Source organism: Vulpes vulpes, chromosome 15, assembly GCF_048418805.1.
Source record: "Vulpes vulpes isolate BD-2025 chromosome 15, VulVul3, whole genome shotgun sequence".
Taxonomy (NCBI): Eukaryota; Metazoa; Chordata; class Mammalia; order Carnivora; family Canidae; genus Vulpes; species Vulpes vulpes.
In genome coordinates, this window is record NC_132794.1 from 87,066,109 (window position 1) to 87,081,014 (window position 14,906).

A 14,906-nucleotide genomic window follows, 5' to 3' on the forward strand; every position below is an offset into this window, starting at 1 on the left:
GATGAGTAGGCATCGTTTCTACAGGATCCTATCCTCCGCAGCGACTAGATCCACAGTGAACATGTTATGCTGCACTCCTGGCCTGAGGGTAGATGGCACTGTCTTTTAAAGAGAATTTGTCTTCACACGTGTTATTCCATGAAGGGCTTACAACCAAAACAGTTCCCATCACCTAGATAGCACTACATTTCAAGAGTCAGGACAAAGAGAGGATTTCGCTTTCTCATTTCTTCTGTCCTCCGTGGACATTGTTCTGGTGCAATACTTTTGAGGCCAACACTGTGGCCTGTGGCTCTGCGAGGATTGAGTTCTATGAGAAATCCATTCTAAGTGAGGACAGTCAGTTAACTAAGAACCTAGATGTTTTCCTAATTTGAGCTGGGAGGATTAAAGCACCAAAGTGGATGGAGGCAGAAGGGTATGACAGAGATGGGTCTCTCGCAGATGCTCTGCTCCACCCAGGGAGGCAGATGCCGCCACCATGGAGGATAGAGGCCTGGGCCCCACGCATTGTGCACCCCTTGCTGCTTGCTACCAGATAATCTCAGACACCCCCCCTCAACCACTAAACATTTCAAGTGCTTAAAACTACAAACTCTTGCCTTTTTCTGCCGGGAGCGAACTGCCTTCTGTGGGGTGAATGTAGTTCTCATCTCCATCCTCCACAGGGACCACATAATCCACCTGGAAGAAGTACAGAGGTGAATGAGGAGGGAGCTGTCCACTCTGGCCAGGTTTATTATCTGGGAAGGAGTTTGTTTTTTTTTTAATACCTTTATTGAGATCTAATTCATATACCATTAAATTCTTCTCCGTGTAGTGTAGAACTTGGTGGGTTTAGTGTATTTGAAGAGTGTGCAAGCATCACCACAATTTAATTTTAGAACACTTTCATTGCCCCCAAAAGGAGCCCTGTCACCTCTCACCTACCACTTCCCCAACCTAGTCAACTACTAATCTACTTTCTATCACTAAGATTTTCCCATTCTTGGCATCACATTAGAAATGGAATCACATAATGTGTAGTGACTTCTTTCATATAGTGTACTAATTTCAAGGTTCAACCATGTCGCATGTTAGTACTTCATTAACTTGTGTGGCCAAATAATATTCTGTTATATAAATATACTGCATATTGTTTATCCATCTGGTGGGGGACATTTGGGTTGTTTTCACTTTGGGGGCTATTATGAATCATGATGCTAAGGACATTCATGTACATGTTTTTGTGTAAATGTGCATTTCTCTTGGGAATATACTGAGTGGTGGAATTGCTGGGTCATATGGTAGCTCTCTGTTTAAGTTTGAGGAACTGCCAAACTGTTTTTCCAAAGTTTTCCATTCCATTTGCACTCTTTTCCATTCCTACCAGCAGTGTAAGAGGGCTCCAGTTTCTCCACGTCCTCACTGACACTTGTTATTGTCTATCTTTGAATATCGCTATCCTGAGACATGCAGTGGTATCTAATTAGTTTTGATTTGCATTTATGATGGTTAATGATGTGGAGCATCTTTTTTTTTTTAAGATTTCATTTAATTTTCATGAGAGATACAAAGGGAGAGGCAGAGACACAGGCAGAGGGAAAAGCAGACTCCCTGCAGGGCGCCCGATGCAGGACTCCATCCCAGGACGTTGGGATCATGATCTGAGCTAAAGGCAGACCCTCAAACACTGAGGTGGTGCCCCCCTTTTTATACCTCCTTTAGATAAAAGCCTCTACGACTTCTTTGCCTATTTTTTAGTTAGGTTATTTGTCTTTTTTTTTTTTTTGTCTTTTTTATTATTAGGTTGGAAGAGTTCTTTAAATGCTCTAAATAGAAGCCTCTTATCAGGTATACAATTTGCAAAAATTTTCTCCCATTCTGTAGGTTATCTTCTTACTTTCTTGGTGGTGTCACCTGCAGCACCAACGTTTGACATTGTGAATCCCACTTTATCTATTTTCTCTATTGTTGCTCGTGCTTTTGGTGCTATATGTAAGACACTCCTGTCTAATGCAAGGTTGTAGAGATTTATGTCCTTGTTGTCTTTTAAGAATGTTATAGTTTTAGCTCTTACATTTACATCTAGGATCTATTTTTGGTGATTTTTTTCTATGGCAGGACATGGGTCCACTCTCACATTTTTGCATGTGGATATATAGTTATCCTGGCACAATTTGTTTAAAAATGATTCTTTCCCCACTGACTGGTCTTGGCAACTTTGTCAATAATCAGTTGACCATAAATTAGGGGAGGAAGTGATTTTATATTGATAGGAAGCCAAGGAGATAATCAGATCCCAAATGTGGTTTTTTGCAACCCATCTTGGTGGGTAGCCCAGATGGATTCTAGAGAAACAAAATCCAAACATTTATTGAGCACTTATTAGCAAGTGCTCATCTGAGTACTTTACATGTGTTATTTCACTCAATCCTTACAACAACCCAATAAGGTAGGTGCTACTGTCAGCTCCACCTCATGAAGAAGAAACTCGAAGAACCCAAGGCATAGAGCAGTTGAGTAGCTTTCTCATGTCCTAATAGTTAAAAAGTAGTAGGGATTCAAGAATCAGTTCAAGGATCCAGTGCCCATACTCTTATCCACTACATTCTAGGACCTTCTCTTTCTCCCCAATTTCTACCCTCTCTTCATTTAATTGCTATTGCTCATCTATTTCTTTATCTCCAAATCTGACTTCTGTGACGTTGGGCAAGTTTTTCAACCCCTTTGCACCTCATCTGTTCCAATTTATTATCTATAAAATGGGGATGATAGTACCCATTTCATGGGGTTCTTGGGAAGGCTTGATGGGACAAATATAAAGCCCTCAGAACACCAGTTGATTTCTAGCACTCACTAAGTGCCAGCTACTCTTGTCCTTATAGCACAAATGCTTCTTCCTCCTACGTTTTGTTCCCTTCAACTCTCCAGTTAGCCTGTACCCCCATACTTTTCCTGTAATTTGTACAGCAGAGCTAAATATTTTTAGTTATTTATGCGTGCTTGACTTCTTCTTTTCCTATCTGATGGTTCAGGCAGATCTTAATGTTGGCCTATTTTTTCTTTTTTAACCTCTTTCTTATCTTGACTGTCCATCTGCCCATTCCAGAACGCAGCCTCCTCCATACTTCTCCTTTTCCCACTGGTTCAGACGTGCCCCAGCCACCTCCACAAGGCTGGTATTAGCAAAACTTTGCGTCTCCCCACAGGGGTCCACTGTCAGCTGTTCACGGAAATGGAGAGCCTTATATAACGTACCACCGTATTCATCCATATTCTGTGTCTGAATTTATATCTTCATATGGATTTGCCAAATGCTGAAAGAATTTACAGTGAGCCCCTAACAGCAGGTCTCTGCATCCTGTCTCCTGCTCAGCTTCTTCCTGCCAGCCTCTTCTCACCCCAAAAAGTCAGCATTGCCTCTCAGACAGACAGACTGAGGGCTGGCAACCCATCCTTTCTCTCTCTGTCAGCTGCCTCTCTGACTTAAATGAGCCCTAGCATAGAAGTCAGAAACTAAACCACTTCCAGAGGCAGGCAGGAGACAGTTATGGGGACGGGTGTGGAGGAAGGATGCGTGCACGCCTTATATGAGGGGTGGGAATTATGACCAGTGGAAACAGGGGTCAGGGATTGCCATGAGGCTCAGCTGCTTTGAGGCCACGACTGGCCCAGTGTTGCCAGGTTTTCAGTTTTCAGGAGAAGCTAGAAAATTGGATTTTGTAAAGAATCTAGAACATGCTTAGAAAGGAATATATGACACATGGAGTGCTTCCACGTATGAGGCACTGTATTTAGTGCTGTATATATGTTCTCTTACTAAATCCTTAAAGCAACCTAAAGAGATTAAAAACTGAGGCTCAGAGAGGTTATCCAGCTTGCCCAATGTCACACAGCTAGTAAGGGTCAAAGCAGCAGTGGGTCTAAACACTGCCTCTATCTTATTTAAAAGTTTCTCTTTTCCAATTCCTGCTGGGCTACAAATCATATTAAGGTGCAAATGTAGGTTGTTGTACAACATGTTTATACATTATAGGTTTTGTCACCTACAGGCATTTAGAAACAAGTTATTTCTTCAAAAGCTGTAGTAAAATTATGTCCAGGCATATTTAAGAGTTGCCTTTATTGTTATTTTGCTTCTGAGGCTGTTCAACTTGTAGGGTTGTCCTAATGGCTAAGTTTGGGGGCTTGCCTTTGTCCTTATTTAAAACGCAAGGACCTCTGGAGCCACAACAGATTTAAGCCTTATCAGTCATTCCCACCACAGTCTGAATGAGTTTATTGGTTCCTTTTCAAACGGAAGCTATTCCATAGGGAGGAAGACTCATAAAACCTGGATGCTGACAGAAGAGAGATAATGAGCTAAACCCAGGATGGAGTCCTGGACAATCTGCAAAGGTGGGTCCCTGGATAGTAGTAGTGTCTGAGGTGCCGGCTCCTCCATAGGTTGGGCAGGGCCTCCCTAGGACAAGCGGTCTCCATCATTTGCCCACATACCTGTGTATCTTATAGGAGAAACGTGGAGAAGCAGAGAGAAAAGAAGATAGAGGAAAGAAAGCAAGGCAGACAGGGCAGAGAAGCAAAGGACAATAACAATAGGGAAATCTCTTATGAAGGAAGAAGATTGGCAGGAAACCAAGGAGAGAGGGGGGAGGCTAGTAAGAAGGGCACAGATCCAGTACTGGTATTACCCATGGAGCATGGGAGTGAAAATCCTTAAAATAAGGCCACATATGCCCTTTTTAGGGAGAAAAAACCCCTATTGGTTTACCAGTGGAAAGTGGGACGGGTGGCAAGTGCTGGCAGGAGAGCGGGGAACACGGAGGAGGAAGGCATGCCAGAGGCCAGACCATCCAGGCCCTTTCCCCCTCCCCCTGCATCCACTTTCCACTTCGCTTCGCAGTGAAGCCTGGGGGACAGATTTATGTTACCTCATCCTCAAGTTCCCTGGGTTTGGGTGGGACTTGAGGTTTCTGAAGAGAAGTCAGAGCCGGCAGAGTGGAGGTCAGCCTGGCTTTTGCTTTTGGCGGAGGCCAGTCAGGCTTACTGGGAAGTGTCATGCTGATGGGCGGAGACTGCCTCTGGCTTGACCGATTGTCTTGAAAGGAACAACAACAAAGTAGAAGATGAAAGGGGCTCTGGATCATTCCCTGGGCCAAAGAATAAAACCACCACCAGCATCTATGTAGTCACAAATGATTAATCAGGGCATCCCTTAAAAGTGTAAAATGGCATTTAGGCAAAAAATGTCAACTCCCTGTTGACTTATGTTATAAAAACCAACAGAATGTCCTCATCAAAAACATCCTCCCAGGGGAGTGATGGAGACCCACCAACTCAGGAGACCCAACCGCCTAGCACTCTGCCAAACACAGTGGATGGATGACCTTGGCAGGGAAGCCTAAGAGGAGTGTGCTCCTCAAAGGTTCACTTTGCTCCATGAACACTTATGGGCAGTGATCCTCAATCTTCCTTACACACAAGAACCACCTGGGGAACGTTAAGAAAATGCCAAGGCTCAGGCCCCACCCCAGACACACTAATTTGAACTTGAGGGGAGGGTCCTGGCATTATAGGTTTCAAAAGTTTTCTAGCTTTTTCTAAGTTGTATTCAGGGTTGCAACTACCCATCTGAGTGAACCTACACGTTTTTCCCCTCAATATTTCCCTCAAATCATGGCGTGCCCCTGAGTTACCCCTCACTGGGGACTGTGTCCTAGGCATGCGTCAGGGAAGGAGCACAGGATCCAAAGCCAAATGGCCTTGAGTTGGGTCCCCTGCTCTGCCTCTCACTGTCTGGGCTCGTTTGGGCTATTTATTATTCAACCTCTCCAGGACTCACATTTCTCATTTTTAAAGTGAGGATCCTAATAGCCATCTTAGAAGGGTTTTTGTAGGGATTAGGAAGAAAGCAGTGGAAACAGTGTGTCTGGCAGAGTGGAGGCCTAACAAACAGGACTAAGACACCAACAGGACCCAGTGGAGGAGTGAGGCAATGGAGTCTGTACAGTGGAATCTAAGCATGGATTCAGACTGATACATCACAGGAAAGTCTTATCATAGGACTTGCCTAGAGTCCTCACCCTGGGAACAGCCCAGGCACTCACACTGTGTCTGCCCGGTGCTTGCTGGGCTTCTTGCAACTGCCCCACCTGCTCTCCCCGTGGTGCCTGCTCCTGCCTCGTTGAAGGGTATAGTTCACTGCATCATGTTTTATCCTTTACCTGTTTTCAACATTCATGATTTAGGAAAGATACCTTTCCTCCTTGGACGGGCAAGCTTTCTGTCTGGGGGTTCCATGGCTTATTGTGAGCAGCTGACTTGTGTGGAGGTGGTGAGAGTGAGAGGCGCCCACCATCTCGCCACCCCAGCTTGCCCCCCTTCCCTTGTGGTAGGCTGAGTGTCCATGGTGTGGGGCTGCCTCACCTACATACTCGCCCCTGGTGAAGGGCAGGGCTGGGTGAATGGTTCTTGTCTCCTGCTCCGCAGGTGGCGGCTCGTAACTGTCGTCCCCAGTCTCCTCAGCAGGTAGCACGTACATCTCTGAGTCCGAGTGCTCATCTGGGTGTTCATAGTCGCTGTCCTGCAAGTGCAGACCCCATGCTCAGTGCCCCATCTATGTTCAGTCATCAGAACAGCTCTGGCTTTACGAGGTGGGAACTGCTCCCCCAGTGTAGGGACCAGAGAGCAAGGCTTGGAAGGGTTGGCTAAGCAAGGTTGGGCAGCCATCAGAAGCAAAGCTGGGGTTGAGGCCAAGCCTTTCTGCCTCCAGAATTTATCACCTGAACCACTATCCTGGGGGAGCATGTGGGCCATTTAACAGGAAGGGTGGCTGAAACTCTGTGTGTCTGCAAAGAAGAACAGTCGGAGATAAAATACATTTTTAAAAAAACAGAAAAGGACCCAATAAAATAGAAATAACCAATAGGTTTCATTTATCATGAATGCTGACAGTCGAGGAAAAAAATTAGTAAGGAGAGGGTAAAGGGCTACACAGAATACACAGATACCTCTGAGGAGATGAGGTTTGTTTGTTTTTCAACGGAGCTGGTAAGCTGTGGGGGCTAAACTTTCTATCTGACCCAGAATCCATTGTCTTCCTTTTTTGTTTTCCTTGTTTTTAATATAAATTTTATTTAAGTCTATATTAAAATGATTGAATATTGGATATTCAATGTATATTGAAAATATATCAACACAGTTCAAAAGGATGTAAATCAAGTCTCTCTCCCTGCCTCTCAGTTCCTCCCCCAGGGCACAGTTCCTAGCTTCTTGTGCATTTTGTTCAGGGATAACTTAGCTAATACTTCACATGTACATATATTCATGTGCAGGAAATATTTGATCCAGGACTTAAGAGGTCCTTGGCCCACACTGCCTGACACACTGTGAGATGCTCACATGATTCGCCAATGAACACGCAGGGCAGGAGCACAGTATGGCAGCAGTGAATGCTGAGTAAGGGAGTGAGGGCTGCTCTTCTCCTCAGTCTGGGGGTGGGGGTCGGGGGGTGGGGTTGGTGAGAGGGGAGGAGTGGAGTGAATAGGAGAGGGACGGAGAAAGGCTGAAGAGAGAGCTTTCCCCAAGCTCCCTTACCAGCAGGTAGGGAGACTCAATAATCTATCCTGACCAGGAATATGAAATTAGGCTAAATAGAATACTGGTAATGGTAATTATTACTGTAACTGACATTTCTATGCACTGCATACCTCAGGTGCCCCTTACCACGATTGTAGGAGAGCTTTTTTTTTTAAGTCCTCAGAGAAAGTGAGGCATGATGAGTTGAGTAATTTAAGTCTGCGATCTGTGTTCTGGAGAAGCCATAGCTGTTCTCAGACCACCTGGGAGGTGGAGTGGAAGCAGGAGGGTGGCTGGGGATAAGAGCCTGGCTTGACAAGGCTCCTCCCACCCAGCCTGAGGCTGTTGGGACCCCCCTCATCCTGGCCTATGCAAGGACATGGTCGCTGTTGTTGCAGCATCCTAGGGAGACGTCGTAACGTGCTGAGAAACGGTTGCTCTAATAACCATCTGGAAAGTGAAAAAAGCAGACACACGGTCCTGGGTGGGAGCTGGTTTGGGTGTCCCACTTTGTCTCAATTGTCGTGGAGCAGGCACCGGGCTTCCTAGACTTGATCACCTGGAGGCTGGGGAGCCATGTGCATCCTGGGGGGCGGGCACAGGGGTCCTACAGCCCCTTGGGCAGACTGAGATGACCAGGCTGGCCGAAGGGGCAGAGAAGGTAGAGGTAGAGCGACTTCACATCAGCTGCTCCTGGCTGACAGCCCAACGCTGACACTGGGCCACCTCCCAGACCATAAGCCCCATGAGGACTATTGGGCTGAGACAGTGTGTCCAGGCCCCAGCATGCAGTGAATGAATGAGCTGAGCTGCACCCCGGGCTCTGAAGGCAACTGAGGAGGAGGACGTGGGTGCTCGGAAGTGCTGAGCTGCCCCTTCATTTGGAAGGTCTTTTCTGTGGGAGGCTACTTTGAGGCCCTTCCTATTTCCAGCATAGTGAAATGATTGCCTTTTAATCAAGAGAATTAGAGGGGAGTCTCTTCAAACTTCTGAAGGAACAGTTTAAAAGAAACCTCCCCTCAAATTATTCTATATTCTGACAAACAAGACTCATTCTTTCATTCATTCAGTTAATACTTGAGCAAGTGGAATATGTTGGACAGTGGGATGGAAACTTTGAAGAAGGGAATGTGTATTCAGGCAAAAGCCTTGTCAAATTATCCATTCATTCATTCGTTCATTCAGTTAATCAGTCAATATTTAGTGAGCACCTATTGTGTGCCAGCCATCGTGCTTGACTCTGAGCACAGTCCCTGCCCTCACAGGACTTATATTTTAGCAGGGGAAAACAATGATAAATAAATAGTGACTAAGAGATAATAAGTAGAAAACCAAACATAAAACAGCTATCACTAGTGGTAGATGCCCTTGAGGGAATGTTCAGGGTCCTGAGTCAGAGCAATGGGGTGCGGGATTCTACATCAGGTGCAGCAAAGTCCTTCCTGAGAAAAAGTGAAGCCAAGCCTGAAGGACAAGAAAGAGCAGAGCAAATGAGGAAGGATGGTGACGCTCTTTGCTTCCCCCTCTCTTGCCTTCTTCCTCTGCCTGCCAGAGGTCCACGAGTCTGAAATCACTGAGCAGGCATGACCCTGGCCTGTCCTACAGCTGGGGGCAGATGTGTGCACCGGGCCGTGGTACACAAGGCCCTGCTGAGGCTGGACAGGTCCGCAGGGGCTGGATCTCATCTGTCTTGGAGGCCCCAGGCCTGGATTTCATTCTCTGTACAATGGGAACCCAATAAGGTCAAAATAATTGTGAGTGAATGTTTACTCAATCCTTATGGCAGCTGGTACCTTAATTTTAGTTATTTGGCTTTGGGACACAAATTATCCCCTCCTCTCCAGGATGATTTTATTTGTGTGTTCTAAGTCCCCACATTGTGCTCTTTTTATTCAGCCAGGGAGCTCCATTTTCTGGACTTCCCTGTGGATGCAGACCAGCTCTCAACTTTGCTTCCGCTGTGTCTGGCAGCGTGCAGCCAGCAGGGGGCGCAACCACAGTGCTTCTGAAGGATCAGTGGCTGCGCAGGCCTGGAAGGAACTCCACACCCAAGTGACCTGCAGAGAGGCCTTCTTATCCCCTCTTTTTTACAGATCATTTCTCTGCAATTGAGAAAGGAGATACTCCTGTCTCATAACACTCTGAATAAACTCCAGCTGGTGTACACAGTGTGGAGCTGGGCTCAGGCTCAGTGGACAGGAGTCCTAGGCTCTAATTCCAACTGGGCCATTGAGTAACAGAGTGGCTGTTGGGCAAGTCCTTTTCACTTTCTTAGCCTTGGTTTCCTTATCTGTAAAATGGGGTGGGCGGCTGTGTGGAGGCCCTCTTGGATCCTGTCCCGATAAAACACACAAAGAGTGCAGCCAGCTAACATTCTGGCTGAGTTTGATATAAATGAGAAATAATGGTTGTGTAAAAGTTTTTAGGATGTATTGTCCCAACAAGACTGCACCCCAGAGAGAAATGACCACTGGGGCCGTGTGGGCTGCACCTTGAAGAGATTGACAGTTATCTCTGACATATCACCCTCCAGTGTCATTGTGGTCACGTCCCTTGCTCGCTCTGTGGTCCCCAGCATCTGCTACTGTCCTCTTGGTTACAGCAAGCATGTTGGAGTTTAAAAGCCTGATTTTGAGATCTGAGGGCCTGGGTTTGAATTTTGAAACTGCAAGTTACTTAAACTTGCTGTGCCTTGGTTTCTTTACCAGTAAAATGAGCAGGGCTGATATTCAAAATGTTTGACATAACCAGCATGGCCCAGGTCCTGACTTGGCCCTAAAGGGTGTCCCAGAGGCCCCCTGATGTGCCAGGCATTCACTCTTTGGTGTGGGTTTGTTTAGGGCTCTTAGATAAGGCCCAGGCAGTGATGGAGTGCTGAGGAATTCTGGGCAGAGGCATTTGTCAACTGATACAGAGATATTCAAAAACATTTCATGTTTGTTTTGGCTGTGCTGGTGAGTACTCTGAATAGCAGCACCAAAGATGAGGATAAGAATGCCTAGACATAGGGCTGTGGGGAAGACTGCATGAGGCAATGTGGATAAGGCACTTAGCCTGGCACATGGTGGCACTAGGTCAAGTTGGCCGTTAGGAGGTTCTCGCTGCCTTGTCTATGGGTGGCCTTTCCAGCCCAGTCATGGCTCTACTGTGGTGTACCCCTGGCCACCAGCATATCGTTCAGAAACAGGCTCTTGCAAAGGCCTCCCACAGACCCTGGTGGAAACCACAACTGTCTCCTCCCAGGAGCAAATACTTACAAAGTCATCTGACCACTGCTCCTCTTCGTCAACAGGGTTCTCTGCAATGGCATGTGGGAAGCAGAAGGCACAAACATGAATCTCAGCTGGCCAGCTCCACCCTGTCCACCAGTACCCCACGCCTGCCTTCTTTGTCCTGGGGCTCCCTGGTTCTGTTCACTTATCTCATCTTCATCCACTTTCAACCCCTCTTTTTCAAAGAAATCAATTCTCAAAGCATACAGGGAAGTCTCACTGAAGAGAAATGGTACATCTGAACCATGTCTGTCTTTGTTAAGAAGACTTTCAAATAACCCAGGGGGCACCTGCAATTCATACCATGTTGCTTCTAAGGATTTCTATGAATCATATGTGGATGGTATAGTAGGAAGAGCACTGGACAGAGAGTCCCATTGACCAAAATTCCCATGCAGGCTCTGCTCCTAACTAGTCGGAAAGTGGACAAGACAGCTAACATCTCTGGGCCTCAGTTTCAAGATCTACAAGATGACGAGATCACTTCTGTGATTCTCTGTAGCTCTAACTTTGACTTTCTTATTAAGAAGCATTTACCCAGTGCTTTGCTACATGCCAAGCAATATTATCAGAGTTTTGCACTCACATAGCTCTCTCAAAAACCTTATGAGGAAACTGAAGCCTAGCAAAAATAAGTCATTTGCCCAAGGTCAGATAGCAAATAGTAGAGCCAGGAATTGAGCCCTGCAGGCTGACTTGTAAGTGCATGCTTTGGACTCCAGTGCCACGCTGCCTCACTGCCTTTGAATGCCAGGGTATAGGCTCCACAGGCAGGATAAAAATGAATATGACAGGTCTCAGGGAGCTTAGGATCTTGAAGAATAAACTAGATCTGAATTATGACAGCCAAAGAGACTATCTGACTCCCTTTCTTCAAAACACATTTAGAGTATGAGAAGCTTAGCATCCATCCCATCACATAAACTGACATTAGAGGTTAAATACAATTCGCTCAGCTATGTGGGCAATCAACCAGGCACAGGGTTGGCTGTGGCACAGCCACATAGCAGAGTGGCTCCAGCGACTGTGCCAGAGAGGCTCTGAGCTCTCCTCCCATCCCACTGATCAGCCCAGTGGATAGTCCCAGACGCCTCTAGAGCCTCAAGAGAAACTTTTCTTGCTATTTCCAGTCCCTGCGATGGCAGACCCTTGAGTCCAGCTCCAGTGGACTTCAAAGAGGCACAAGGAAAGGAATTGCCAAGCAAAAATAGGGGCCTGAAGGAGGTGTTCAGATCAGAGTGGCCAGATTTTAAATAAACTATGGCAGCAACAGTGCCTTCTCTTGGGAAAAACATGATAGGTACTAAGAAGGAGTTTTCTTCTTCTTTGTTTAAAGATTTTTATTTCTTTATTCGTGAGACATACACAGAGAGAGGCAGAGACATAGTCAGAGGGAGAAGCAGGCTCCCTGTGTGGAGCCCAATGTGGAACTTGATCCCAGGATCCTTGGGATCACTGCCTGACCAAAGACAGACGCTCAACCACTGGGCCACCCAGGTGCCCTGAAGGAGCTTTATTCTGTGAGCCAAATAATGGGTCAGACTTTGACATTAACAGAAGATAATTCTTATTAAATTATGATTTGGGCTAGCTTATACCGAATTAGAGTGCACTGCGACCACTGGGGTTTTCCAAGAAACTCAAGAAGACTAGGTAAATGGTAAATGAGTCCTCCTTCCAATATGTCAATACCTGACACAGAGGTGGAATACATTTCTAAAACTTTAAGGTATAATTGGGATACCTTAATTGGGGATAATTGAAGGTCAGCACTTAAGGTGCAAGACGTATTTGTTTCAACATTTAAGTAGGAATCATTATAAATATCTTTATGAAACACACTTCTCTGCCTTGGTGAACTGGTGTTCAGCCTTTTCTCAGAGAGCCAGGGCCCGCTTTATGGTCAGTCACTACTGAAAATACTTGGAGAAGCTATCTATTTTTCTGCTCCCCATTATCTTTCCTCTCCAACACATACTTTGTACTGCTTCTAGTTATTTTCTTAAAATAAAGTTTGGATCATGCTGCTTCTTTCCTCAAGAATCATCAGTGGCTCCCTATGGAGTAAAGTCAAGGCCCTGTGTTGACCTGTCCAAATGCCTCCACGCTCTCACAGTGAAACTGGGCAGCATATTCTTCCCAGCCTGAGCTTTTGATAGTTCTCTGCCCGGGCTATTCCCCCCATCTTCCTTCTTTGCGTGGAAATCCCTGTTATACCTCTGCCACATGGTTTTCCCCAGTCCCTCAGGTTATAACCCATGACTCCTTCCTCTAGGCCCTCGTAGGTGCTGTGGGTACCTTGATGACACATGTGCTTTATTCTGCGCCTGTGCTATGATCATTTGTGTGTCTCTGTGTACTGAAAAACAAGGCCTATTTAATTTATCTTTGTGTCTGAATGACATTTGGCATTTGTAATCCATGCGGTAATAAAAGTATGAACAAACAAATGAGTTGAAAGAATGAAAATTAGAATAATAATAATAGTTTCCATTTATTAAACACATCCTATGTGCTCAGTGCTAGGGTAAGTGTATATTCTCCATTATCCTCAAATAGTGCTTTGTGGTAGGTGCTATCATGTTTCAATTTTATAGTCGCAAAAAACAAGAAACTGGAGCTAAGAGATGTTGCAAAACCTGCCTGAGGCTGCATGGCCCCTGCAGCTGGAATTTCATGTAAAGTGTCTGACCCTCTACTGAGCCTTTGGATAAAATCTACGAGAGGGACACCTGGGTGGCTCAGTGGTTGAGCATCTGCTTTGGCTCAGGGTGCGATCCTGGAGCCCCGGGATTGAGTCCCACATTGGGCTTCCTGCATGGAGCCTGCTTCTCCCTCTGCCTGTGTCTCTGCCTCTCTCTGTGTGTCCCTCATGAATAAATAGACAAAATCTTAAAAAACAAAAAATCTCGGAAAAACAAGGATGGCCCAATCCAGCATTGGGGAGCATTGAGGCAGAAAAGAGAGATAAGCATCACCGTGTGGGAGCGATTGCCTCATGGTACCCCTCCCTCTCCCAGCTACACCCATCTTCTGCTCCTAGGGGCAGCTCACAATATCCTACTCTTTAAGTCACAGCCTGTGGGTCATTTCCCAAACTAAAAAGCATGATGGTCCAAAGTACTAGATCCAGAGTACTGGGTGGTGGTCCAGCATCTCGGGGAGCCTCCTAAAGTGAGTGGCTTGTGGTTTTATAATCAGGCCCCCAGGTTCAAATCCTGGCTCTGCTCTTTACTACCTGCTGGGCAGTGAACCAGGACTTTCGTTGTTTAAAGCTCAATTTCTCGCCTGTGAAACAAGGGTAAGAATAGTACTTGCCTCATGTTTTTTATGAGACTCAAGTAATACAATGCATGTAAAGTGCTTCACAAAGCCTGGCACATGATAAATGCTGTATTAATGTTACTTATTGTTGTTTTGGGTATTGGTATGTCTTAATAAACCCTCAAAACAATATCAATTCTATTTCACTGTAATCGCAACCACACAACTTGGCTACCATAGAGAAATAGACCCAAGGAAGCCTTTAGTGCAGAGGGTGACACTTTCAGGAGGTTAAGTTCAAGTTTAGTATGGATGGGCCAGGTGGTTTAACTTGGGATGTAAGGTTGCACGTCTCTGGGAGGGAGCTGAAAGGCTGGTTGGGCTTCCTTATTAGGGAAAGCCTTTCCCATTGTGTCGTGTACCTGGTTTGGGGTTGATGTTCTATTTACAGTGACACAATCCCATGCCACATAATAGAGGGACTCCTCCTCTTGCCTGGCGCAGGCTTTGTGATTCACATGCCTCCCCAAGCCTGTGGGTACAGCACCTGGCACTATGAGACACGGCACTATGCCATGTCCTCTCCAGGGCTTCGAGCTTCGGCTCTGGGGTTAGGCTGCCTTGATCAAAATCCTGATTTTGCTGCTTGCTAGCAGCATGAACAGGTAAATTGCTTAACCTCTGCACATCTGTTTTCTCACCACTGAAATGGACATGAAAAGTTGTTCCTGTGTCATGGGGTTTTGGGAGAACAAAAAGAAATAGCCAGGGAAAGTGCATATAAGGGTGCCTGACAGGAGTAAGAGTGTA

The 14,906-nt window shown here is 45.9% G+C and overlaps 2 protein-coding genes across 3 annotated transcripts in view; one reads left to right on the top strand and one right to left on the bottom strand.

The window, feature by feature from the left end:
• The window catches only part of DNTT (DNA nucleotidylexotransferase), a 188,798-nt gene that overhangs the window by 81,013 nt on the left and 92,879 nt on the right, over nt 1-14,906 (top strand). The gene's annotated exons all lie outside the window — the stretch shown is intronic.
• BLNK (B cell linker) overlaps nt 1-14,906 on the bottom strand; it is an 81,797-nt gene that overhangs the window by 31,264 nt on the left and 35,627 nt on the right. For both annotated transcript variants that reach the window (XM_072739650.1, XM_072739649.1), the window contains 4 exons: nt 10,818-10,858; nt 6,409-6,565; nt 4,914-5,080; nt 603-684 (listed from right to left, as the gene is read on the bottom strand). In XM_072739650.1, the coding sequence (XP_072595751.1) occupies nt 603-684; nt 4,914-5,080; nt 6,409-6,565; nt 10,818-10,858 (447 nt within the window). The remainder of the gene's footprint in view (nt 1-602; nt 685-4,913; nt 5,081-6,408; nt 6,566-10,817; nt 10,859-14,906) is intronic.